General features: G+C 44.3%; 1 protein-coding gene across 1 annotated transcript in view; it reads right to left on the reverse strand.

Moving 5' to 3' along the window:
* Nucleotides 1-25,192, reverse strand: part of LOC144503632 (sodium-driven chloride bicarbonate exchanger-like) — a 267,586-nt gene that overhangs the window by 206,407 nt on the left and 35,987 nt on the right. The window contains exon 2 of the mRNA XM_078228280.1: nt 13,972-14,053. Within this exon, the coding sequence (XP_078084406.1) occupies nt 13,972-14,053 (82 nt within the window). The remainder of the gene's footprint in view (nt 1-13,971; nt 14,054-25,192) is intronic.

Genomic DNA, 25,192 nt, shown 5'->3' on the forward strand with positions numbered 1-25,192 from the left:
TAATGCCTAATTCTTCCAGCTGCTCTAATGCCTTCCTTAATGTAATGTCTGCCTCTGCTAATAATTTCTTTTGCATAGTCATGTTGTTAACACCACAGTCTAGCCTGTCTCTCAACATGTCATTGAGTGCGCACCTGAACTCGCACCATTCAGCCATTTATCTTAGGTATGCCACAAACGCTGCTGTCTGGACTCTGTCAACGGAATAAATTTGCATCACTGAATTATCACCAAGGGCTTTGGGTGATGGTGTCCCTTCCACAAGCTTGTCAACAGTACTGGTGTCGGGGTCATCTGGAGAAGTCAGTCTCCTTATCGACCTATAGGTTGGAGCCCCACAGGCTGTTAATAGGATTTCCTGCTGTTTCTCTTAAAACAGGTAGCTGCCAGGACTATGAACACTTTGGTTTTAATCGCCCAGACTTCCTTAGACTCGAGAACACTTGGGGAAAAAAAAAGGCACTCATAGCGGAACAGATAACCCTGTTAATTTCTCTTTGTTTTTTTCCCCATCCATGCATTAACTTGCAGAAAGAAGCTAGTATTTTGCTCTAAACAAATTATTTGTTAAAATATGATTAATTACTTACATTCTAAAATACAAGCACGTCATGAAAAAGTAGTATTGCATACAACTATTGTTCTAGAAACAATCATTTCTGATTTTTTGAGGAGATGCAGATTCCCTCTCAACAAATTATATGGAAACATTTTCTGGTAAAGGTCACAATCTACTGTCAGCTATTTATTTAGATTGTAGCAATAGCAAACGTAAATTTCAATTGCTCTCGAATTACACTTCAAACCCAATTTCAACGTAAAAGACTTCTTTGTTCAATACATCAAGTTGACAATCAGAATGAGCTCGAGCACAGAACTAGCTGGAACTGGTCACAGCGGGTTGCTAAGCTATGCACCAAACATCAAGCTAACTCAGCCCACCCATGTCAATCAACAGCTAAAACAGTATTCTCTCCTTCATCTTTTGTATAAGGTTGAAACGCCACTTGTAGCCATCATCCGTCAATGATGCTGTCGAAGTTAATAAGATGCACAGGAAAAATAGTTGGCAACTTATGAGTTTATACAAAATGCAATGTGTAGTCATTTATTCACACTGCAAATGCACACTATATTCACGTGAAAATGCATGATTATTTTCAGAGAAATGTTTAAACACCTTGTCAGCATATGTTATATTTAAATCATTAGACGGTGCAATATCAAGAACAGATTGTGTCTAAACTCATTTATTATTGACTACACATATATGTAAAGCTCAAGGCTTACATAACTTGAATGAATTTAAATACAACTAAATGTAATTTCTAAATTCAAAGCACCCTTAATGTTTAGTAGCTTTTAAAATCAATGATTCTTTTTTGCCATTGATAAATTCCCTCTTTTTGGATGCCGAATTGATAAAAACTAATTGCCTACCAAATTTGAGAATGAAACAATGACATTTTCCACAAAATTCCACAAATTTCACAGTTCTGATGAAGGGTCATCCAGACTCGAAACGTTAACTCTATTCTCTCTCCACAGATGCTGTCAGACCTGCTGACATTTTCTGTCTTAAATTTCTTACTATCTTCTGATAATCAGGTTTGGAGAGACAAGCATTTATAATGTCTAGACATGATGAAGAGTCTTGGTCTTGACAATGACATTGACAATGACAATGCAATTAGTTAAATGGATGCACTGCATGCCTTGATCACAGTAAGAAGTTTAACAACACCAGGTTAAAGTCCAACAGGTTTATTTGGTAGCAAAAGCCACACAAGCTTTCGGAGCTCTTAGCCCCTTCTTCAGGTGAGTGGGAATTCTGTTCACAAACAGAGCTTAAAAAGACACAGACTCAATTTACATGAATAATGGTTGGAATGCACAACAGACCTGTTCAATTCACATATTGAAATACTAAATTTTAGCATCAATCCCATAGTTCAGGCAGACTTTAAAATATTATGATATTATAACAGTGATGTGATAATTTAAGCTTAAATTTAGCACAGTCAGTTTACTGTGCACATTCATAAATACTATGGACATAACGCTAAAATAATAGATCATGGAAATGTACATTATTTTCTAACTGCTATTGAGGCTCAAGGAAAATCACCCATGAGAACTCACTTTGAAGATTTTTTACATTGCAGTACCACTCTGAAGCAATCCTGCATTCTGGGACTCCAAGTTTGGTGAAATCTGTACCATCTGCAGTGTTATGGAAAGACTCCACAGATTCGGTGGTAATAGACAACAGTACGTGTGTGATTCTTTAAAGGAATGCTCAGTAAGGGCAATTTAAATCAATGGGGAAAATGGGAAATGAACAGCAAGCCATTAGGAAGAGAAAATGCAATCAGGATAGAGCTTGGGAAAGAGGTGCTAGGCGGGAGGAGTCGGTTACTGTTTGTGAGAAAAGTAGTTGCTACACACTTGGAAATGAAGAAGGGTGAGGAGCAGCCTGTGTATGGGGAAATGCAGCCAGTAGGAGGTTGGCTGGGGACGTATTGGCATGATTTGGAAATGGCGGCATTGGACTGGGGTAAACACAGTAAGGAGTCTAACAACACCAGGTTAAAGTCCAACAGGTTTATTTGGTAGCAAACGCCACTAGCTTTCGGAGCGCTGCTCCTTCATCAGATGGAGTGGAAATCTGCTCTCAAACAGGGCACAGAGACACAAAATCAAGTTACAGAATACAGTGCAGAATCAGTATTCTGTAACTTGATTTTGTGTCTCTGTGCCCTGTTTGAGAGCAGATTTCCACTCCATCTGACGAAGGAGCAGCGCTCCGAAAGCTAGTGGCGTTTGCTACCAAATAAACCTGTTGGACTTTAACCTGGTGTTGTTAGACTCCTTATTGAAGTATTGGCAGCCAGAGCTTTGGGAAGTGAAATGTAGCGAGCATGGCCATGGATTGGAAGGGCAGATGCAGCCATTGGTGGATATATGGGAATATGAGCCTGCAAGAATGGTGAGAACTGAATGCTGCCAACAATTCTCTGCTCAGCAGTGGGGAGCATTCACAATTCCTCTTCAGTAGGAAGTTGAGGTACTTACTTACCGGGTAGAAGGCTTTTGGTTTTATTTCCCATTTTAGTTTCCAAGTCATTTTGCTTAGATGCTAAGTCTTCCATTGGTGGTTCGGGTATTCTTGATACATACTGGCTACATTGACTTACTGATTTCTAGTCATCATTTTGAGGATGCATCTTTCCATTTTGGGTGAGGGAAGGGGTGCTTAGTGGTATTGGAGGATATGGGTTGGCCAGAACTTTGCACACGAAGGTTGGTGGGGTTGTGGATAGTCTGGAGGGATGTCAGAAGTTACAGAGGGACATAGATAGGATGCAAGACTGGACGAAGAAGTGGCAGATGGACTTCAACCCAGATAAATGCATAGTGGTCCATTTTGGCAGGTCAAATGGGATGAAGGAGTACAATATTAAGGGAAGAACTCTTAGTACTGTAGAGGATCAGAAGGACCTTGGGGTCCAGGTCCATAGGACTCTAAAATCGGCCCCGCAGGTGGAGGAGGTGGTTAAGAAGGCGTATGGTGTGCTGGCCTTTATCAATCGAGGAATTGAGTTTAGGAGTCCGGGGATAATGATGCAGCTATATAAGACACTCGTCAGACCCACTTGGAGTACTGTGCTCAGTTCTGGTCGCCTCATTACAGGAAGGATGTGGAAATGATTGAAAGGGTGCAGAGGAGATTTACAAGGATGTTGCCTGGATGGAGTGGCATGCCTTATGAGGATAGGCTGAGGGAGCTCAGTCTTTTCTCCTTGGAGAGACGTAGGATGAGAGGAGACCTAATAGAGGTATACAAGATGTTGAGAGGCATAGATCGGGTGGACTCTCAGAGGCTTTTTCCCAGGGTGGAAATGGCTGCTACGAGAGGACGCAGGTTTAAGGTGCTGGGGGGTAGGTACAGGGGAAATGTTAGGAGGAAGTTTTTCACACAGAGGGTGGTGGGCGAGTGGAATCGGCTGCCATCAGTGGTGGTGGAGGCAAACTCAATAGGGTCTTTTAAGAGACTCCTGGATGAGTACATGGGACTTAATAGGATGGAGGGTTATAGGTAGGCCTAAAAGGTCAGGATATGTTCAGCACAACTTGTGGGGCCGAAGGGCCTGTTTTGTGCTGTAGTTTTTCTATGTTTCTATCAGGTGAAATAGGAAACTCAACACATGCTTAGGGCAGGGAGGGAGCCAGAATAGTGTAGAAAAAGAGGTTAGTTGTCCATGGACAGAAACCATGCCTAGCTGGGAAGGCAATGCATCATCAGCTGCAAGATTGGGTGCTGAATATTTGCTCATAAGGGGAAAGAACCTGTCCCCCATCTCCAAGGCACAAGTCAGGATTGTGATGGAATATTCTCCACTTGTCGGGATGAGTGCAGCTCCAACAACAGAAGACACTTGCCACTATCCAGGGCAAAGCAGCCCACTTAATTGACCCACTATCTGACACCTTAAACATCCACTCCCTCCACCACAGACACAAGTGTGTACCATCTAGAGGATGCACTGCGGCAACTCACTAGGCTCCTTCAGTAGAACCTTCCAAACACATGACCTCCACCACCTAGAAGAACAAGGGCAGCAGAAGCATGGAAACAGCCCAATCTGCAAGTTCCCCTCCAAACCACTCACCACCCTGACTTGAAACTATGTTGTCTTCCTTCATTGTCACTGAGTCAGAGTCCTGTCACTCTACCATTGCGATCAGCAATGTGGGTGTACCTACAGCATATGGACTGCAGCAGTAAGAAGAGTGCTAACCACCACCTTCCCAAGGGCCATTTGGTATGGGCAATGATGCTGGCATTGCCAGCATGCCCATCATGTGTGAAAGAATAAATTATTTTAATAAGTCCTAAAAGTTCAAGAAAACAACAATCTATACTGCTTTGAAAAAACAGCAGTAAGTGGAATTTATGCCAGTCTTTTAATTTTGATTCCACAGGTCCGTTGTTTGTGATGTCTTCAAACAAAATCTGTGTTCAATAAATTGGCATCAGCCTTGTGCACCCAGACAGAGCTGCATTCACAAACCTGCCAGCAGCCAATGAAAAGTGGATCTAAACACCATAAACACTGGAAGTTACTTCACTGATGCTGGGCTCCTGGAATCCAAATGAACAGAGCAATACAAAATGTGCACAGTTACCATGGTACTGTCACTGAAAAGCATTACCAACAGCAACTGAACTGTCAAAACATTTTAAAGGCAAAGATATTTATGCCCTTCACTGTGGCTAATGACACTATGAGGGTGTATAGCTGTGATGCTATTCCAGCAATCTTATATAATACAAGGATGAATAAATATTTGCTTCGAATACCGTAGCATGTAGAAGGTAGGTGTTGCCAATTCAATTAATTATTTTGAAATGCATCAGGAAAGAATCCTTGCGGTTCACAATTAAGAAGGAATTAGGCTTATAAACACTTGCATCATACAATGTCAATTCTAATGGACAAAATTACAAAGTTACAAGGAAATCCTGTGCATTTCCAAGTTGCCAGTTCCAGAGCAGCACCAGTAGAGGCAAAGGAATATGTACATATCAACCATGTTTTATTATGTGGGAAGTTGTCAAAAGAAATAAGCTGGGGAAGAAAAAGTAGGTCTGTTTGCAAAGATACAAACAAGCTGCATTCAATGAAAATAAAACTCAAAACAGCTGATTTTTTAATTTTCCCAAGCCCTTGGTGGTGGTTGGTTTGGAAGTTGGCGCAGGCTAATTCAAAACGCATTGGCCAGTTTTTCATTGAGTTCCCACCTCCAACCACTTTTCCCAGGGGAGGGCTGGGTCTGATGCTAGCAAACTGCATCTGAAGCAGGATGCATTGCTAAGCAACTTCCACATCACATGGTAATTTTGCTGGTGACACACAGGCTCCAGCAGTGTCAGTGCCCCAGTAAGTGAGAGGGGGCAGCTGCATAATAGAAATTCAAGGCTGCATTACAGCTGAACATGAACTAAATGTTTCCAGCAGAAAATAGCAAGACACTGGCTTCCTATGTCACCACCTTGCCATTGAGTACAGAAGTCAGGCAGATGTCTCTGCATGACTGTTTCTGATCATGGGCCAACTAAGGTGTCAGTTGCTTCCCTGATACTGATGGTGGCTTGACTCCTAGCTGGGCCATCAGTGCTTGGCTCATGCTTGGTCCTAAGTAGTCCTCCCACTGGTCACAAAATGAGAGCTACTGGCTTCCCCTGTAGTGGGCGGCGTTATCTGTACCTTCCACCTCCAGAATCTACCCAGTGTCACTATTTGAATGGCAAATACGGAGATGACCTATTAATTGGCCGCACCCGACCTAAAATTTAGCCAGAAGGAATGCTAACCAGAAATCGTCATGACATTGGGTTTCTGATGCTCATGACAAAATTACACGCAGAATTACTAAAGATTAACCAGAAATAAAAGGAAATTTAAAAAGTTAGGCTGGGAGAAAAATTTGGTGATTATCGTAGCCAATTTCTGTGCGAAAATAGAAGTTGTGTGTTGTGGGGGTGGGAGGGATTTGATTTCTGGAAGCCAACGCAAGCATTAGACCCATTTAACATGTTGTTCAGGGGCTTATAGCTGTGTTAAAGCCATGCTGCCTAATTCAACAGAAATTAGGAGGAGAATAAGTTAGGATCAGCAAAAAGTAATGCAGGCATTAGTAGACAGTTCCAGAGAGGCAGAAACAGGTTAAATGAGAAAAACTTTGGCAAATAGAGTTCAATATAGACAAGTATGAATGAGGTCACCCAATTTAGACCCAAGAAAAATAAATTAAAGTATTTTTTGATTGATGAGAAATGGGTAATCTAAGGTGCAGAGATTTGTGAGTCTGAGTACACAAATAATTAAAGATCAGCAGACAAGTACAAAAATTCATCAAAAAGCTGTTAACCTTTATCTGAAGAGGGCCAGATTACGAAGGGAAAAAAGTCATACTTCAGCTGGATAGAGGCTTGGGGTACAGTATTAAATTCTGGACACTGCACTTCAGGATGAATATAATGGTCATGGAGGAGATGCAGCACTGATTCACCAGATTAGAGTGCTCAAAGATGAGGGAACTTGGCTTGTCGCCCATTGAATATAGGAGATTGAAGGATGATCTGATCAAGGAGTTTAAAATATTAAAAGGATTTGATGAGATAGTTACAAAGAAACTATTTCATCAAGAATAAGGGGACATCATCTTAAATTAGAGCTCAGCTATTCAGAAGTGAAAATCAGGAAAATCTTTGCAAAGATTTGGAACTGTCTCTCCAAAGGCTGCGGATATTAAAACAGAGCTGAGATAGATAGAGTTTTGTTAGGTAAGAGTATCAAATGCTACATCTGCTATGATGTAATGAATGCTGAAGCAGCCCCAAGGGACTGAATTGTCTACTCTGATTTGTAATGTTACTATGAAATGTGTTCTGCATGTTTTGCTCAATTTTTGCAAATTTATCGCAACCTAACCATTGGCCCTGAAAGGATGTGGAACAGGTAAGGTTAAAAAAAACTATTACCGCAGTGTGAGGCTAAGAAGAGCAAGTGCACTACTCCTGGCTTCAGACCAATACCCGCCTCTACTTGCCACTTCCCATCCCAGTTGTCTCCTCATGCCCACAATGCCAAGGAGGGGGTTAAGACTGGCCGTGGCATTCCATATCTCATAACCCTGATGCCAGTGAAGGGGGAGCTCTCGAACTTGGAAGCTAGCATGGGGCCCACCCCATTGCAGATTGTGAGACAAGAGTGGAGACGTGAATGAGTGGCCAAATAAATGGGCACATGAGAGCCCCTGACAAACGCAGGGTATACTGCTCCTGCATCCACCGGTGTCATGTAGAGATCCACACTCAGTGGACGTGGTGGAATGCACATTATCCTCAAATTAATCTTTCTCGCCCAAGTCAAAGACAAGAGTAGACAGCTCCAGAAGCTGGGAACCACCATCCACCCCTGCAGAGGAGGCAGCAGCCTCAAAAGGACACACTGTCACATCATTCCCCCACACCCTCCACCAGGCAGATACTCTCACATCAATGGTTTGCAGTTCTGGAGAAGATCTAGGATCACAATCTGGTCAGCACATCACAGAAATGTCTGAGCAGCTGACGGAGATTGTGACAGCCAAGGACACCACACCTGGAGTTCTGAGAGAGGCCAAAGCGATGCTAAAGCTCAGGTTCATGACATGCCTCTAGAATCGTTGGTAAAGCAGCAGGTGCTGGAGCAACAGAGTGAGGAAAGGGAAATTCTGGTGGATTCCAAAGGCAATGGTATGGGTAACAGAGGAAACCATCCAGGCCAAGTGTGCCATCGTGTCACTGCCATGGGTGAGCTTGGCTTCCTCCATCGAGTGATTGGTGACCCTAATGGAGAACCAGATCTAGCAAGTCATCCAATGGTTGCCATGAAGCGCACAGACCTGCACGCCATCACCATTTCCATAAGCTTTCTGCACCAAAGACAAGGCAAGGGAAGGTGGTGAAGCACAGGGACTGATGTGCTCACATTCCTCAGGTGAAAAGGAGGAGAAGCAACTGCCTGAAGCATCTGGAGGTTCCTGTAAAGGTGTTTGTGATACCGAAGGAAGTTCCTCTGTCCCTCCATCAGTGAACCCAGTACTTCACTTAACTTGATGACAGAGCAGACTCGTGCATTTGTGAAAGAGGCCCTCAATACGCACGTGCCCACCAAGCCTCAGGACACAAGAGCACAACCATCTCGGTCATCCAAAGTAACGAAAAAGCAAAGTCAGCAGCCTGCCTCCATGTCAGCTGACAGCACGGGGGAGCCCAATATTGACGCACTCTTATTAGATTTAAGAAAAGCACCTAGCTGCACTCAGGATTCATGGGCTTATAGTTTGTTAAAGCATGTTGCTTTGCAAATGTTCAGAACTCTGAAGAATATCCAATGTGGCAAAGCAAGAGATATCTTGCATTTCTTGTGGGCCACTGAGATTTCAATAGTGCCCTTGCTCTGTCAAAATGTGTGAAAAGTGGGACCATGCCATATGAAGTTGATGTATTCTCCATGACGAAGTTTAATATTTTACTGGATGCAGCGGGCTGGCAAGGTGGTGGCAACAAGGCTGCAGAGGAGTTTTATTGAATTGCATGGGTCTGCATTAAAGATGATATGAAATGAGCCCCCTTTGCATGTCCAAGGCCCCTCACATGTATCTCATGGTGCCTTGCCTGTGGACTTTGGAGTTCTTCAGCTCCCTGTGCCTGTTCATCATCATCCTTTATTTCCTGTTGGGACCACCCCAACTGAGGTTGCCCAAAAGTCATTGATCAAGGTGAGGCCACTCAATTTGTTACCATCCAGTTGGGATACCCCAGATGAGGAGGGATAACTGGCTCCCTGTTTTTATTCAAACCCCTCTCTGCTGGTAGCAACAAGATTAATATAAGAAGGTTCCTTTTTCCAGATCTAATTGTTATGTTTAAAAAGGAGCCAATTTAACCAGGCTTTGTTGAGTTAAAAATAGTAAGTTTATTAGCTACTAAAAGGTGAGAAAAATGGTAAAACATGTGCGTACACATACATACAGATTATAAGTGAGAATTGAGTCCAATAGTTAGTAAATATAAACAAAACATTATATGGAACAGTCGACTTCCAAGGAGTAGATGAAGCAGCATGTGGCCATCATGAATTGACTGCAACAGAATTGGCTTCTGCAGATGAATAGTTGATTCTTCAGTTCAGGTGTTCGGTGGTTTGGTAGAGATTTCGGCTCTCTTTCCGTGCGCGGTCCTTTAGTTGGCTGGTTGACTTCCACTGTCAAGAGAGTCTCGTAATATCCCTGCAACAGTTGGCTATTTTTGCAGAGGTCCTGCTTTGGTTACTGTATAATGCACGCAGTGTGGGTAAAAACTTCTAGCTGCTTATCCTAGCAGCGCACACAGACACAGACAGACATGGGGCAACTCTCTTTTTGTGTATTCCAAGTTAAAACCTGAAACCGCTAGTTGTCTCAGCAAATACACTCAGGGTCTTTGAGATTAGATGGCCAGTATGTCCCTTTAAGTTTACCAGATATTATAATCAGTCTTTGGTTGTGTTTAGAAGTACCTTGTCTGGAAACAGGGTGGGGTTGCATTGTCCCTTAGAGAAACAAGCTGCAGCCATTCCGGTCAGTGGTTGTGGTACATCAGGATTTATGTTCATTTTAATAATATAAAACTTAGATCTTTTAAAGTCCAATATTTCCATATATAACTCAATGATTTTCTCTCCATCATTGTGACATTCCTGAACACTAGAGGAGACATTGTACCGTATAATATTCTCAATGCTCAAATGCTCTCCCCTCTGTAGCGCCAGGTTGTGCAGAACATAGCAGACCACCACAATACACAAGACCCTTGCTGGGGCACACCGAAGAGCTCCACCAGATCTAAGCATCTAAACTGCATCTTCAGAATCTCTGTAGCTCAACAGTGCGCCTCTCCCTTGTGGCACTGCTTGGATTCCTCACTGACATCAGTAACCACGCCTTCGGTGGGTATTCTTTTTCAACAGTACCCATACTTGAAGGTCATGTGGTCCTGGAAACGTTTGGCACCTGGGGCTACTGAAGCATGTAGCCATTGCAGCTGCTTCCCGAGAACTGTGCATGGACCAGAAGGAATTGCTTGTGGTGGCCACAAGTTAGTTGTACGTTAATGAAGTGGAAACTGTTAATGAAGACTGAAGCCTGGTCATTCGTTGCCTTAAGGTCACATGCTTACAGTTAATGTATCCTACATCTGGGTGAATCCAGCAATTGCGTCAAATGATCTAGCCCTCTCCACATGACTGGTTGGATCGGTGCAAAGGCACACGTACTGGTTGGCTCTCTCGAGATAGCATTGATGATTATTTTGAAACAGTGATGATCCACAGGCCGGAAGATCCATGTTTATCCATGAATGAACCTGAGAAATAGAAATTCAGTGCCACAGTGACATTCAGTGCCACTGGCATTGGGTAGCCGCCGCTTCTTATGGGGTTCAACTGGTTTTCTTTTATGCACAGCTCTGTGACTGCCTCCCTGGAGATGTTGAGTTTTCAGCAACACTGCTACTCTGATATAGTTGCTGAGCTTCAGTTTTCTTCACACAATGAGCTGGTGATGTGCCCTTCTCATACATCTCCAACCACCCCCCACCCCATCCCACACCCAAAACCAACCCTCAAGGCTGGGAGTCCTGCTTCTGATAATTGAATTATTCTATGATGAAGTGATATAGAACATAGAACATAGAAAGCCACAGCACAAACAGGCCCTTCGGCCCACAAGTTGCGCCGATCACATCCCCACCTCTAGGCCTATCTATAGCCCTCAATCCCATTAAATCCCATGTACTCATCCAGAAGTCTCTTAAAAGACCCCAACGAGTTTGCCTCCACCACCACCGACGTCAGCCGATTCCACTCACCCACCACCCTCTGAGTGAAAAACTTACCCCTGACATCTCCTCTGTACCTACCCCCCAGCACCTTAAACCTGTGTCCTCTCGTAGCAACCATTTCAGCCCTTGGAAATAGCCTCTGAGAGTCTACCCTATCCAGACCTCTCAACATCTTGTAAACCTCTATCAGGTCACCTCTCATCCTTCGTCTCTCCAGGGAGAAGAGACCAAGCTCCCTCAACCTATCCTCATAAGGCATGCCCCCCAATCCAGGCAACATCCTTGTAAATCTCCTCTGCACCCTTTCAATGGCTTCAACATCTTTCCTGTAAGGAGGTGACCAGAACTGCGCGCAGTACTCCAAGTGGGGTCTAACCAGGGTCCTATAAAGCTGCAGCATTATCTCCCAACTCCTAAACTCAATCCCTCGATTAATGAAGGCCAGTACGCCGTACGCCTTCTTGACCGCATCCTCCACCTGCGAGGCCGATTTAAGAGTCCTATGGACCCGGACCCCAAGGTCCTTCTGATCCTCTACACTGCTAAGAATGGTACCCTTCATATTATACTGCTGCTTCATCCCATTGGATCTGCCAAAATGGATCACCACACACTTATCCGGGTTGAAGTCCATCTGCCACTTCTCCGCCCAGTCTTGCATTCTATCTATGTCTCGCTGCAACTTCTGACATCCCTCCAAACTATCCACAACACCACCTACCTTGGTGTCGTCAGCAAACTTACCAACCCATCCCTCCACTTCCTCATCCAGGTCATTTATGAAAATGACAAACAGCAAGGGTCCCAGAACAGATCCCTGGGGCACTCCACTGGTCACTGACCTCCATGCAGAGAAAGACCCCTCCACAGCCACTCTCTGCCTTCTGCAGGCAAGCCAGTTCTGGATCCACAGGGCAACAGCCCCTTGGATCCCATGCCCTCTCACTTTCTCAAGAAGTCTTGCATGGGGGACCTTATCGAACGCCTTGCTGAAGTCCATATAGACCACATCCGCCGCTCTTCCTTCGTCAATGTGTTTGGTCACATTTTCAAAGAACTCAACCAGGCTCGTAAGGCACGACCTGCCCTTGACAAAGCCGTGCTGACTACTTTTGATCATACTAAACTTCTCTAGATGATCATAAATCCTGTCTCTCAGGATTCTCTCCATCAACGTACCAACCACTGAGGTTAGACTCACCGGTCGGTAATTTCCCGGGCTGTCCCTGTTCCCTTTCTTGAATATAGGGACCACATCTGCAATCCTCCAATCCTCCGGAACCTCTCCCGTCTCCATCGACGATGCAAAGATCATCGCCAAAGGCTCCGCAATCTCCTCCCTCGCCTCCCACAGTAACCTGGGGTACATCCCATCCAGTCCCGGCGACTTACCAACCTTGATGCCATTCAATAGTTCCAACACATCCTCTTTCTTTATGTCCACATGCTCGATCCTTTCTGTCCACCGCAAACCAGCAGTACAACCACCCAGATCCCTTTCCACCGTGAATACCGAGGTAAAGTATTCATTAAGCAGCTCCGCCATTTCTAACGGTTCCGCACAAACTTTTCCCCCTTCACCTTTTAAGGGTCCTATGCCTTCACATCTCATCCTTTTACTCTTGACATATTTGTAGAAAGCCTTGGGATTCTCCTTAATCTTACCCGCCAAGGCCTTCTCATGACCCCTTCTCGCTCTCCTAATTTCCTTCTTAAGCTCCTTCCTACATCCCGTATACTCCTCTAAATCTTTAACACCTCCTAGCTCTCTGAACCTTCTGTACGCCTCTCTTTTCTTATTCACCAGGTTCATCACAACCTTCGTGCACCACGGTTCCCGTACCCTACCAACACCCCCCTGTCTCATCGGAACGTTGTCATGCAGAGCTCCAGACAAACATTCCTTGAAAATCCTCCACTTTCCTTCGGTACTTTTCCCCAAGAATGCCTCCTTCCAATTTACCCGTCTAATTTCCTCCCTGATGACACTGTATTTCCCTTTACTCCAGAGAAACACTTTCCTAGCCTGCCTGATCCTATCTCTTTCCAATGCTATCGTGAAGGAGATAGAATTATGATCGCTATCCCCAAGATGCTCACCCACCGAGAGATCCTCCACCTGTCCAGGTTCATTAGCCAGCACCAGATCAAGTACAACCTCTCCTCTAGTAGGCTTATCCACATACTGTGTCAGGAAACTCTCCTGGACACACCTAACAAACTCCTCTCCATCCAAACCCCTAGCCCTATATATTTATATATTCTATATATTTTATAAATCATTACATACTCAACAATTAGTAGTAAGTAATGAATGAAATTATTTTTGTAACTCTGAGATCAGCACAAGATGATGAATCTAAATGAAGTACTGCTTAAATATTCCATTATATTGGACAGCTCACGGGCACTTCACATGGAGTATTAGTGGCTGGCAAAATGTAGGTCCAGGATATCCACATGACAATTACAAACAGGAAGAGAAGGTCTAAATTCCTCCTCGGATACTCAAAGGATCGGGCAGTCATTATTTTTACCTTCCAAGTCTTCTTTATCAAAATGCGATTTTTGAATGGTACACATTCCCCCTCTGTCCACCACAGCTTCTTCATCATTTCTCTAAAATGTAAAAAGTACAAAAAGCTCTTTAGTTCCTAAATGTTTGATGAAATATCTGCAACCAACTTGATCTAGATTTTCTTTAAATGTACTGTCATTAAAAAGGTTAGACATTTCACAAGGGCTTACAAAATGATAAGATGCAAAGATATTTGTATGAATGGTACTAAAATAATAGGTGTGTTTACATGGAACAAGGAGAAGCAATTGTCAGACTTTCCCTTATTGCAAAACAAATATTTCAGGATCTCACATTACTGATTGATTTCCTAGTTTCTCCATATCAGCAAGATTCTCTTCCTGGCACCACTTTCAACCATATTGCAATGCTCTGATCAGCCTAACTCCCCTCCACATTGTAATAACCCAAATGGCCTAACTTCCCTCCATTCTGTAACCCCCCGAATGAATCAAATTCTGTCTATACCATAACCACAAGCAACAGCCCAATGTCCCTCCATAGTCTATAACCTGCTAGAGCCAAACCTGCTAGAGCCACCTCTTTGCTGCCTTGCTGTCAGTGTCACTTTCACTATCAAACCACTTTCTCCTTCTCCATTACCTCACCAAATAATTTAATCAAGGTGAAGACATTGGGCCTGATTTTACCATTTTGAATCTAAGAGCCGAATCCAGGCGTCAAATAGATCCAAGCCTGGAATCCTCTTTCCAGCGCGCCCATCCGCGTTTTGCCGGCTCCGGCCCGATTCGCGCTGTGGGCGGGGCTTAGAGCTGCTGGACTGATCGGAGCTCTGAACTGCGCATGCGCAGTTCGAAAAAAAATCCGAAGCAGCGCGCCCAGGCGGGAAGATAAAAGCAGAGAGAGCGGCTCTCTGACCCAGATCATCTGGGGGGCGGGGTGGGGGGGGAGGAGACCCAGATCACCCTCTGGGGGTGGGGGAGGGGGGGTGTTGGGAAGTGGAGAGGGGGCGGGACCCAGATCATCACCCTCGGGGGGGGAGGGGGGGGGAGCGATGGGAGGAGGAGGGGGTGTGACGGGTCCATCTGGCTCACCAAGTCAGTTACAATACTGCGTTCAGCATCTATTGAACCATCTTGGATACAAAGGATAATGACATTAGGGTTCTGCATGTAAACCTTGCTTATGCTAGAAATTATATCCTTGGTGTCGGCAGCCATTCCTGATTACACCAGGAAGATCGACCAGTACCATTCATTATCCTTTGTATCCAAGATGGTTCAGTGGATGCTGTACGCAGTATTGTAACTGACTTGGTGAGCCAGATGGACCCACAAGGCAGAAGGACCATCTTTGTGTTGACCAAAGTGGATCCAGCTGAGGGACATACAGCTTTTCTTGCTAACGGAAGGATGGTGGAGGGAGACCAGCAATCGAGGTAGGTTGGGGGTGTGCTCTTCCAAGGAGGGGTTTGATCCGGGGGGGTGGGGGGGGGGGGGGGGGGGTTCTGCCGGGGTGGTTAGCGGGGGGGAGGGGTCCGCGAAGGATGGTCGAGGAGGATGGTGACTTCACAAGGGCAGAGAGGGCTTTGGGGGTTCCCCTGCAGAATAGAAATCCGCTTCGCACTTTTATTCTGCAGGACGCTAAAAGCGCAGATTCGGAACGGGCCAGAAGACAGTAAAGTGGGATTTGGCGGTAGAGTTGGGCACGCGGTTCATTAAGTCGATTTAAATGCATGCTCATGCATTTAAATCGTCAGGCCGCCCGATTCAGGTGCGGGCTGGACCCGCGCCCGAATCGGGTGTTGGTAAAGCCGCGATCTGCTTGGATTCGGGTGCAGATCGCAGTATAGGCCCGACGCCCAACTTTACCGCAATTTTGCGCCCGTTGGTAAAATCGGGCCCATTGATTTGTCTTCAACAAATCATTGCTAACGCTCTGTTGTTAACTCATGCCTTCCAAGCGAAAGGTTATTTTGACCTTGATAATGCTTTTCAATAACTTCTCTACCACTGATGATATATTGTTGAATTTTGCTGTTTTTTCTTCTGTAATCTAATTCCTGCCATAAGTAAACTCCATTAACAGCCAGAATCTGTTTGCATTTTCATTTACTGACCCTCTCCCCACCAAACAGTATTTACATATTTATGTACATGGACTACGTGAATGCATTGGTTAAAAAAGGGCTGTGAAATCCAACAGCTTTAACAATTATCCATCTGCACTAATGGAATCAAGTACTGACCCCAGAATGTGCTGTGTGGCATTTCGAAGATAATGATCCAGCGTTCCATATAAATATTATTGCTTCACTTCGATGGAAATAGAGTAAAGGGCAGAGAGGGGTAGAGTTTCTAATGTGTATTGAGGAGAATTTTCTAAGTAGTCTTTTGAAGTCCAACAAGGTAGGAGGCATTATTCAATTGAGTTTTGGGTATGAAATAGAAGTGGTTCAGTTGGAGAACACTTGGGGGCCAGTGAACACAATAACCTAAAATTTAGGTTAGCTGCGGAAAATGACAAGGAGTGAAAGTAATTAATTGGCAGATGGTCAATTTCAGTGGGTGAGAATGTATCCTGCCAAGGTAAATTGGAATCAAAGATTGGAAGGCAAAACTATAATTGAACAATGACTTAACTTTAAAGAGGAGATAGTTCGGCTACAGCTGAGGTACAAACCTATCAATGAGAAACCAAAGGTGGGACAAAAATTGCCAAAGCTCCCTGGATAACGAGAGAGATGTAGACTAATATGAAACAGAAAAAGGATGCATATGACTGATATCAGGTTGATTCTGCAAGTGAAAAGCAAGCTGAATATAGAAAGCTCAGAGAGGAAGTAAAAAAAGAAACAGGATAGAGAGAGGATGAGGACAGATTAGCAGCTAACAAAAAAGAGAATCCAAAAGTCTTTTATAGGCATATAACCATAATAGGAGGCAAAGGGCCATGGGAAAAAAAAGATTCACACATAGAGTAGCCGTAGCTGAGTTACTAAATGAATACTTTTGCGCCTGTCTTCACAAAGGAATAAGATGCTGCCAAAGTCATGGTGAAATAGGAGGGAGTTGAGACACTGGAAGAGCTAACATTTGGTAGAGAAGGTATTTGAACAGTGGACTGTAAATAGGATTGGATCAGATGCATCCGAGGATACTGAGGGAAGTAAGAACAAAAATACTAGAAGCATTGGCCGTGGTCTTCCAACTTTCCTTAGGTACAGGTGTGGTATTACAGGACTAGAGAACTGCAACTGTTATACCCTTTGATCAGAAAAAGATATAAGGATAAACCCAGCAACAGTAGGCCAGTCAGTTTAATCTCAGTGATGGGGAAACCTTTAAAAACAATAATTTGGTACAAAATTATCACTTGGACAAATACATGCTACTTAAGAAAGGCTAGCATGGATTTGTGAAGGCAAATAGTGAGTCAGAGTCATAGAGCATGGAAACAGGCCCTTCGGCCCAACTTGTCCATGCCACCCCTTTTATATAATCACTAAGCTAGTCCCAATTGCCCGCATTTGGCCCATATCCCTCTATAGCCATCTTACCCATGTAACTGTCTAAATGCTTTTTAAAAGACATAATTGTACCAGCCTCTACTACGACCTCTGACAGCTTGTTCCAGACACTCACCACCCTCTGTGTGAAAAGATTGCCCCTCTGCACCCTTTTGTATTTCTCCCCTCTCACTTTAAACCTATGCCCTCTAGTTTTAGACTCCCCTACCTTTGGGAAAAGATATTGACTATCTAGCTGATCTATGTTCCTCATTATTTTATAGACCTCTATAAGATCACCCCTAAACCTCCTACGCTCCAGAGAAAAAAGTAATCTTGTGTCCCCTGTTTGCTCTCCTGATTTCTCGCTTAACTCTACTCTGACACCCTCTATACTCTTCAAGGGATTCACTTGATCCCAGCTGCCTATGCGTGTCACATGCCTTCTTCTTCTTTTGGACCAGGGCCTCAACATCCCAAGTCATCCAGGGTTCCCTACTTCTACCAGCCTTGCCTTTCACTCTAAAAGGAATGTGCTTATCTCGAACCCTGGTTAACACACTTTTGAAAGCCTTCCACTTACCAGACATCCCTTTGCCTGCCAACAGACTCCCCCAATCAACTTTTGAAAGTTCCTGTCTAACACCATCAAAATTGGCCTTGCCCCATTATAGAATTTTAACTTTTGGGCCAGACCTATTATTCTCCACAGCTATCTTAAAACTAATGGAATTACGGTCACTGGTCCTAAAGTTATCCCTCACTAACACTTCTGTCACCTGTCCTTCCTTATTTCCCAAGAGGAGGTCAAGTTTTGCCCTGTCTAGTGATATTTGAATCACTGAATGAGAAATTCCTCCTGAATACATTCAACAAATTTCTCTCCAACCAAGCCCCTAATACTATGGCTGCCCCAGTTAATGTTGGGAAAGTTAAAGTCCCTTACTATTACCACCCTATTTTTCTTGGAGCTATCTGTAATCTCCTTACATACTTGCTCCTCAATTTCCCGCTGACTATTTTGGGGGCCTATAGTACAATTCTATCAAAGTGATCTCCCCCTTCTTATTTCTCAGTTCTACCCACGTAGACTCAGTGGGCGAACCCTCAGAAATAGACCTTCTCAGTACTGCCGCGATGTTCTCCTTAATCAAAAACACAACTCCCCCTCCTCTCTTACATCCTGTTCTATCTTTCCTATAGCATCTGTACCCTAGAACATTGAGCTACCAATCCTGTCCCTCCCTTAGCCATGTTTCAGTAATAGCTATATCCCAGTCCTATGTATCCATCCATTCCCTGAGTTAATCTGCCTTGCCTGTCAGGCCTCTTGCACTGAAATAGATGCAGTTTAATCTACACTTCCCTTGCTCTCTGCCCTGCTTTTGCCTGATCTGTCTGACACTGCCTTTACTATTTAACGTGCTTTCTTTAACTTCTGTGCTTTCCTCAACCTTCTCTTCTGTCTCCCTATTGCTTTGGGTTCCACCTCCCTGCCAAACTAGTCTCATTTTTCCTCAGTTTCATTGGGAGCAGCACTTTGGCCTGCCACTGGCTTTTCAGTGTAAGACATAACAGGCTACAAGATGAAGGTATATAGAATCGCCGCCACCAATGCACCCCTCCCCGATGAGCTCAATGCATCCTATGCCTGTATTGAGCAAGAGGTCAGCGAGAGTACGCTCTCCACCTAGAAGCTTCGGCCAAACCCATATCCGAGGTCACCACTGCAGACATCAGATCAACCTTCTCAAAAGTCAACTCACGGAAAGCAATTGGCTCGGTTGGGGTACTCGGACGAGCACTCAGATCCTGCAGACCAACTGGCAGAGGTATTCGCAAACATTTTTAACCTCTCTTTACATCAATCTGAGATCCCTATCTGCTTCAAGACGACGACCATTATCCCTGTACTAAAGAAAAGCTAGGCAGCATGCCTTAATAACTATTACCCGGTGGTTCTGGCATCCATCATATGAAGTGCTTTGAAAGGTTAGTCATGGCACGAATCTATTCCAGCCTCCCAGACTGCCTGGATCCACTACAGTTCACTTATCGCCGCAATAGGTCCACAGCGGATGCCATCTCCCTGGCCCTACACTCAACCCTGGAACAGCTGGATAACAAAGACACCAATGTCAGACTCCTATTTATTGACTACAGCTCAGCCTGAAACACCATTATTCCTTTGAAACTCATCTCCAAACTCCATGGCCTAGGCCTCGGTTCTTCCCTCTGTAACTGATTCCTAGACTTCCTAACCCACAGACCGCCATCAGTAAGGACAGGCAACACCTCCTCCATGATCATCCTCAACACCGGTGGCCCACAAGGCTATGTCCTCGGACCCTTACTATACTCCTTATACACCTATGACGGTGTGGCCAAATTCCCCTCCAACTCAATTTTCAAGTTTGTTGTTGACACCACCGTAGTGGGTCGGATCTCAAACAATGATGAGATGGAGTACAGGAAAAAAGAGATAGAGAATCTGGTGAACTGGTGCGATGACAATCTCTCCCTCAATGTCAACAAAATGAAGGAGATAATCATCGGCTTCAGGAAGTGTAGTGGAGGACATGCTCTTGTCTACATCAACTGGAATGAAGTGCAAATGGTCGATACTTTCAGGTTTCTAGGTGTCCAGATCACCAACAACCTGTCCTGGTCCCTCCACACCGATGATATAATTAAGAAAGCCCACCAAATGCCTCTACTTTCACAGGAGGCTAAAGAAATTTGGCACGTCCGCTACGATTCTCACCAACTTTTACAGATGCACCACAGAAAGCATTCTTTCTGGTTGCATCACAGCTTGGTATGGCTCCTGCTCTGTCCAAGACCGCAAGAAATTACAAAGGGTTGTGAACGAAGCCCAGTCCATCACTCATTTCCAATGAATGACACACACTGCAAAAGATCGCACTCTGCCCCACGTTCATTTCTCATTGGGTGGTCAGGTCACATGACCCTTCTGATAAAAAAACCCTTCAAGGGGCTACCTACTACAGTATGCAAGGCACAATTTTAAAACTTGCAAGCGACACAAAACTTGGAAGTATTGTGAACTGTAAGAAAAATTGCGATAGACTTCGTAGGCTGGTGGAATAGATAGACATGTGGTAGATGAAATTTAACAGAGACAGGAGAAAAGTACTACATTTTGACAGGAAGATCGAAGAAATGTAATTTAAATAAAATAAACAATTCTAAAGGGGGTGCAGAGTGAAGGTATCTGGAGAGTAAATACATAAATCATTGAGGCTGGCAGGGCAGATTGGCAAAGTGGTTAATAAGGATTATAGGATCCTGAACTTCTTAAAGTACAAAGAGTACTTAAAGTACAGAGTACAAAGGCGAGGAAGCTATGGTGAACCTTTATAAACAGTGGTTTGACTTCACCTTGGTACAACATTTTAGGCAAATGTTACAGCATTGGAGAAGGTGCAGAAAAGATTTACAAGAATGGTTCCAGGATGAGATTTCAGTTACGAGAATAAAATGGCAAAGTGAGATTGTTGCCCTTCGAGATTATTGAGAGCATATTTGATAGCACTGTTCAAAATCATGAAGAGTCTAGACAGAGTAGATAGGGAGAAATTGTTGCCATTGGCGGCAGGGTTGAAAATTCGAGGACGTCAATTTGAAGTGATTGGTGAAAGAACCAGAGGCAATGTGAGGAAATATCTTTTTATGCAGTGAGTGTTCATAATCTGGAATTCATTACCTGATAATGTAGTGGAGACAGATTCAATTGTAGCTTTCAAAAGGGCATTGGGTAATAATCTGAAGAGAAAAGATTGCAGAGAAAAGCTGGGCAAAGACACTCACTGAGACTGAATGCCCTCCTCCTGCACTGTGACTTTATCCATTAATTTGTTTTCTTTTTATTTTATTAGTGTCGCAAGTAAGCTTAAATTAATACCGCAATGAAGTCACTGTGAAAATCCCTTAGTTGCCACACCTAGCACGTCTTTCTGCCTTGTTGGAGGAAACCAGAACAGCCGGAGGAAACCCACGCAAACACGGGGAGAACTTGCAGACTCCGCACAGACAATGACCCAAGTCAGGGAGCGAACCCAGATCCCGGGTGCTGTGAGGCAGCAGTGCTAAACATTGTGCCACATAATTCTTGGCATTGAAAAGGTATATTTGATGCATCCAGGTTTTTAGGGTTGAATATATATGAATATCTATTTGCCAAAGGTGCTATCTTCTTAAAAAAAACGAAATTTTCATCTGTTATTAAATCAATGGAGTTATAAACGTAAATACAATTTAGTAATAAACGTGAGCAAAGAAGCAGTCACATTGTGGTTCAGTTAGAAAAATGAGGGAACAAATTATGTCCAGCTGTAATAGTTATGAGAGGTGCTACAGTTTACTGAGGATGCAGAACTCACCAAGTTTCTTCCTATTATGTGTGACAAGCAATGGCTCAAATTAACCTTTTTGCTCCTTCATCCACCCTGATTTCAACTTCTCTTGGATAACATCACCATGGAACATGTACTGTATATGCAGCACTGTACTTTTCTAAAATATATGTCTCCTCATGGAGACTTACAGGATTATTCAGGTTTTATCCCTGATGATTGGTGCTATGAGCCTGAACAATGGAAAATAACTTTTCCCCATATTTGCCAGGTTATAACGGCATGGAGTCTAGCAACCCAGAGGTCATGAGTTCAATTGCATCATAAAATGTTGTGAAATTAAGATACAATAATTCTGGTCATTTGTGAGTTGTGACCATGACATTTTTGTTTGCATCCTTTCTGCAATGCAATGGTTATCACGTTCACCCAACACAACTAGGTTCAATACACCCTGGTTCAATATCAGGCAGAAATATGAAATTAATATGGTACATTTCACGAGGTATGGTGACTTACTACTCCAATATGCCAGAGGCTATATATTCAAATCCCACATGTTACATTCTGAAGCTTCATTCAGATATTATCCTGCAAATGTGTCTTCAACTAAGATACTTCTCTTTAATTGCCTTAGTCACGATAGGTGATTATTTTTAACATTGTCCAACAACAGGTGATTATTTTTAGCATTGTGCACAATTGTTGATTATCTTAGCACTGTGCAACAATAGGTGATTATTGTGCCCCCATTACAGTGCCATCATCAGCACAATTGAGCATATTGTATCCTCAGAGTGCAGTATTACAAAAAAAGAGTTGTGGCAAATTTTAATGGCTTTCATAAATTTACTACAAATGAATGCCACCAGTAAATAACAAGGCTAGTTGATTAAAAAATAAACTTCAGTGAACTTTGTCTGGGATTTTCCGCTCCAGTTCGTGTTCGGGAGCTTTGGCAGTGGCACGAGCAGAAAATATCACAAGAAGGCCTTATACGCGTTTTCTGATGGCATAAATGCAGGATGCGATCATCCCCTGTCTCTTCCCGTGCACCCCCCCCCCCCCCCCACCCCATGAGTGGCAGACAGCAGTTTCTGCTGTTCAACATTGGAAATCTTATCACAATACAGCACATTACCAGGCACGTGTGCAGGAATTATACCCACATGTCAAATAAAGCATGCACAGAGGCATGGCGCAGAAAGGTGTAATGTAATACTGATTTCAAACGCGTACAGCTGGTGAGCCGAACTCCCAAGGGGAACTCTGAGGTGAATTCATGCAAACTAGCGCAATGTTCACAGAGCAGCTCCATGTCTTCAGGGTGGGCGGGGAAAGAGGGGAGAAAGGGAACAGGCAGGTCTGAACAGCAGCATCTTCGAGGCTCTTTCTGGTGCAGGGACACGGGCTTCTTTGAAGGAATGGAGAGGGGGGTGGGAAGGGAAGCCTGGCACGTGGGCTTCAATGCATTGTAGGGGGCTGAGGAGTCAACCTCTGAAGGCTCCTGACAGTCTCTCCATTGAAGTATCAAAGAGACGATTTCGATGCCCAGTCCTTAGCGCGTATGCTGGTTGGGCAAGATCCAACTGAAGGTAGGCAATTTGCTGGACCCAGGGACCAGAGACAGCACTTGACATACCTGCAGATGTCTGGGAACCACTGTCGCTATAGATTATGTATGTCCAGAGAACTAGTTGGTCACATCTACCACCGGCTGCAGAATTTGGCGCTACAGGAACTTGGAGGGCATTTACGGCTAATGTTGCTGAAAGTGACTGCAGCTGTAAAGTGACTACATAGTGGCTCCTTCCAGGGCTCCACACATGACACCTGTGGGATTTCACAAGCCTTTGCATACAAATGCATCCAGAAAGTCATGGACACAATTTTCGCAAAATCACGCAACTTCTTCGACCTCTCCTGATCTCATGGCATTTTGCATGAGCAGTGTCACCGGGGGCTAAAGCTGATGGGGAGGACAGTCACACCACAAAAGGTGCAGAGAGCACACACAAGATTGATGGAACTCTGATGCCAACCCAGTATATTCGGCAGACATTATAATTCCATTCAAGATATAGGCATGACTGATGTGTTCAGTCACTGTGAAGGAACACCATCAATGTGCTGGGAAGATTGAACATAGCACAGGGAGGAAGTTCTGGACCGAGAAACCTTGCTTTTATCTTATGCGGGAATCAATCTTTCATTTCAGATTGATAGGAACATAGCTCATCATAACAAGGAGCCATAGAAAGGGTGAAATCAGTGGGAGTTTATTTACAGAAGTGAACTTTGTGTAGAAATGATTAACACACAACCCACGCTCTGAAACTGCTACTTCTTAACCTTCCTTACCCTGCCACCATATTTTGGTGCACTCCCAGTGGAGATGGAGACAACTGCTCTCTGCCACGGCCTGTTGTCTGTGATTACCTTGGTGGGCCTTCTCTGGAGGGCCCAAGCTTGCTTTCGGGGTGTTGCTCTGTGGCAGTGCAACCCTCCTCGGCCTGCGGCGTTGTAGCGATCACAGGGAGAGGAGATTCGGATGGGCGAGACATTCCCAGATTCAACTGGCTGGGTATTTCTGGATGTGCACGAGCTGATCCTCATCCCGAGGGCCCCTGCCATCTTCCTTGGGATAGAGGGGCAGTTGGAGTGCACTTAAGAAGCACCACCTCTCTCTGGCATTAACATTGATGGATGCCAGAAAGTTCCAGTAACATGGAATGCAGCTCCTGCAACAATTCAGGACAGAAGTCTTGGACCAAGGTCTCTACAGTGATCGCCACCCCACCAGTGTTGACCTTGGTGCATTGGCCTGACGACGTAATCACCTCAGTCTGAAGGAGGCCAGACTCATTGAGCCTGGCAATCTGAGTGCAGCCGACATCCATTCCTGATTTTCCCTATCTTGCCTTTGGAGCTCCAGAAACTGAGGTATGACCAAGTCCAGAGGCTCCTCGTCTGACTCAGGCTCAGCAAATTCCTGGCATCCAGCTGCTGTGGATCGGACAGTGTGATGTGCTCATGAGATATGTGACCTCAAGGCTACACTTGAACTATGTCCCACTCAGGTGTATGTCTGTGTGCTGGTGGAGGGTGTGGGTGAGCACTGTGACCATTCTTCTATTTTGGTGTCTGTAAATTCATGGTCCTTGCTGTTGAGAGGGCTGCAGTCCAAGACCTGGCCTGTGCATCTCCTCAGCTGCTTCCCAGATGTGCTTGTGAAAGGAGAGTTTATTAGTGCATGACAGGGGTTTGAGAAACAGGTGACACCCCTCACAGCATGGTAGTCTGATGGATGTTGCAGTGCTGGATCCTCACTTGGT

This window comes from Mustelus asterias, chromosome 14, assembly GCF_964213995.1.
Source record: "Mustelus asterias chromosome 14, sMusAst1.hap1.1, whole genome shotgun sequence".
NCBI lineage: Eukaryota > Metazoa > Chordata > Chondrichthyes > Carcharhiniformes > Triakidae > Mustelus > Mustelus asterias.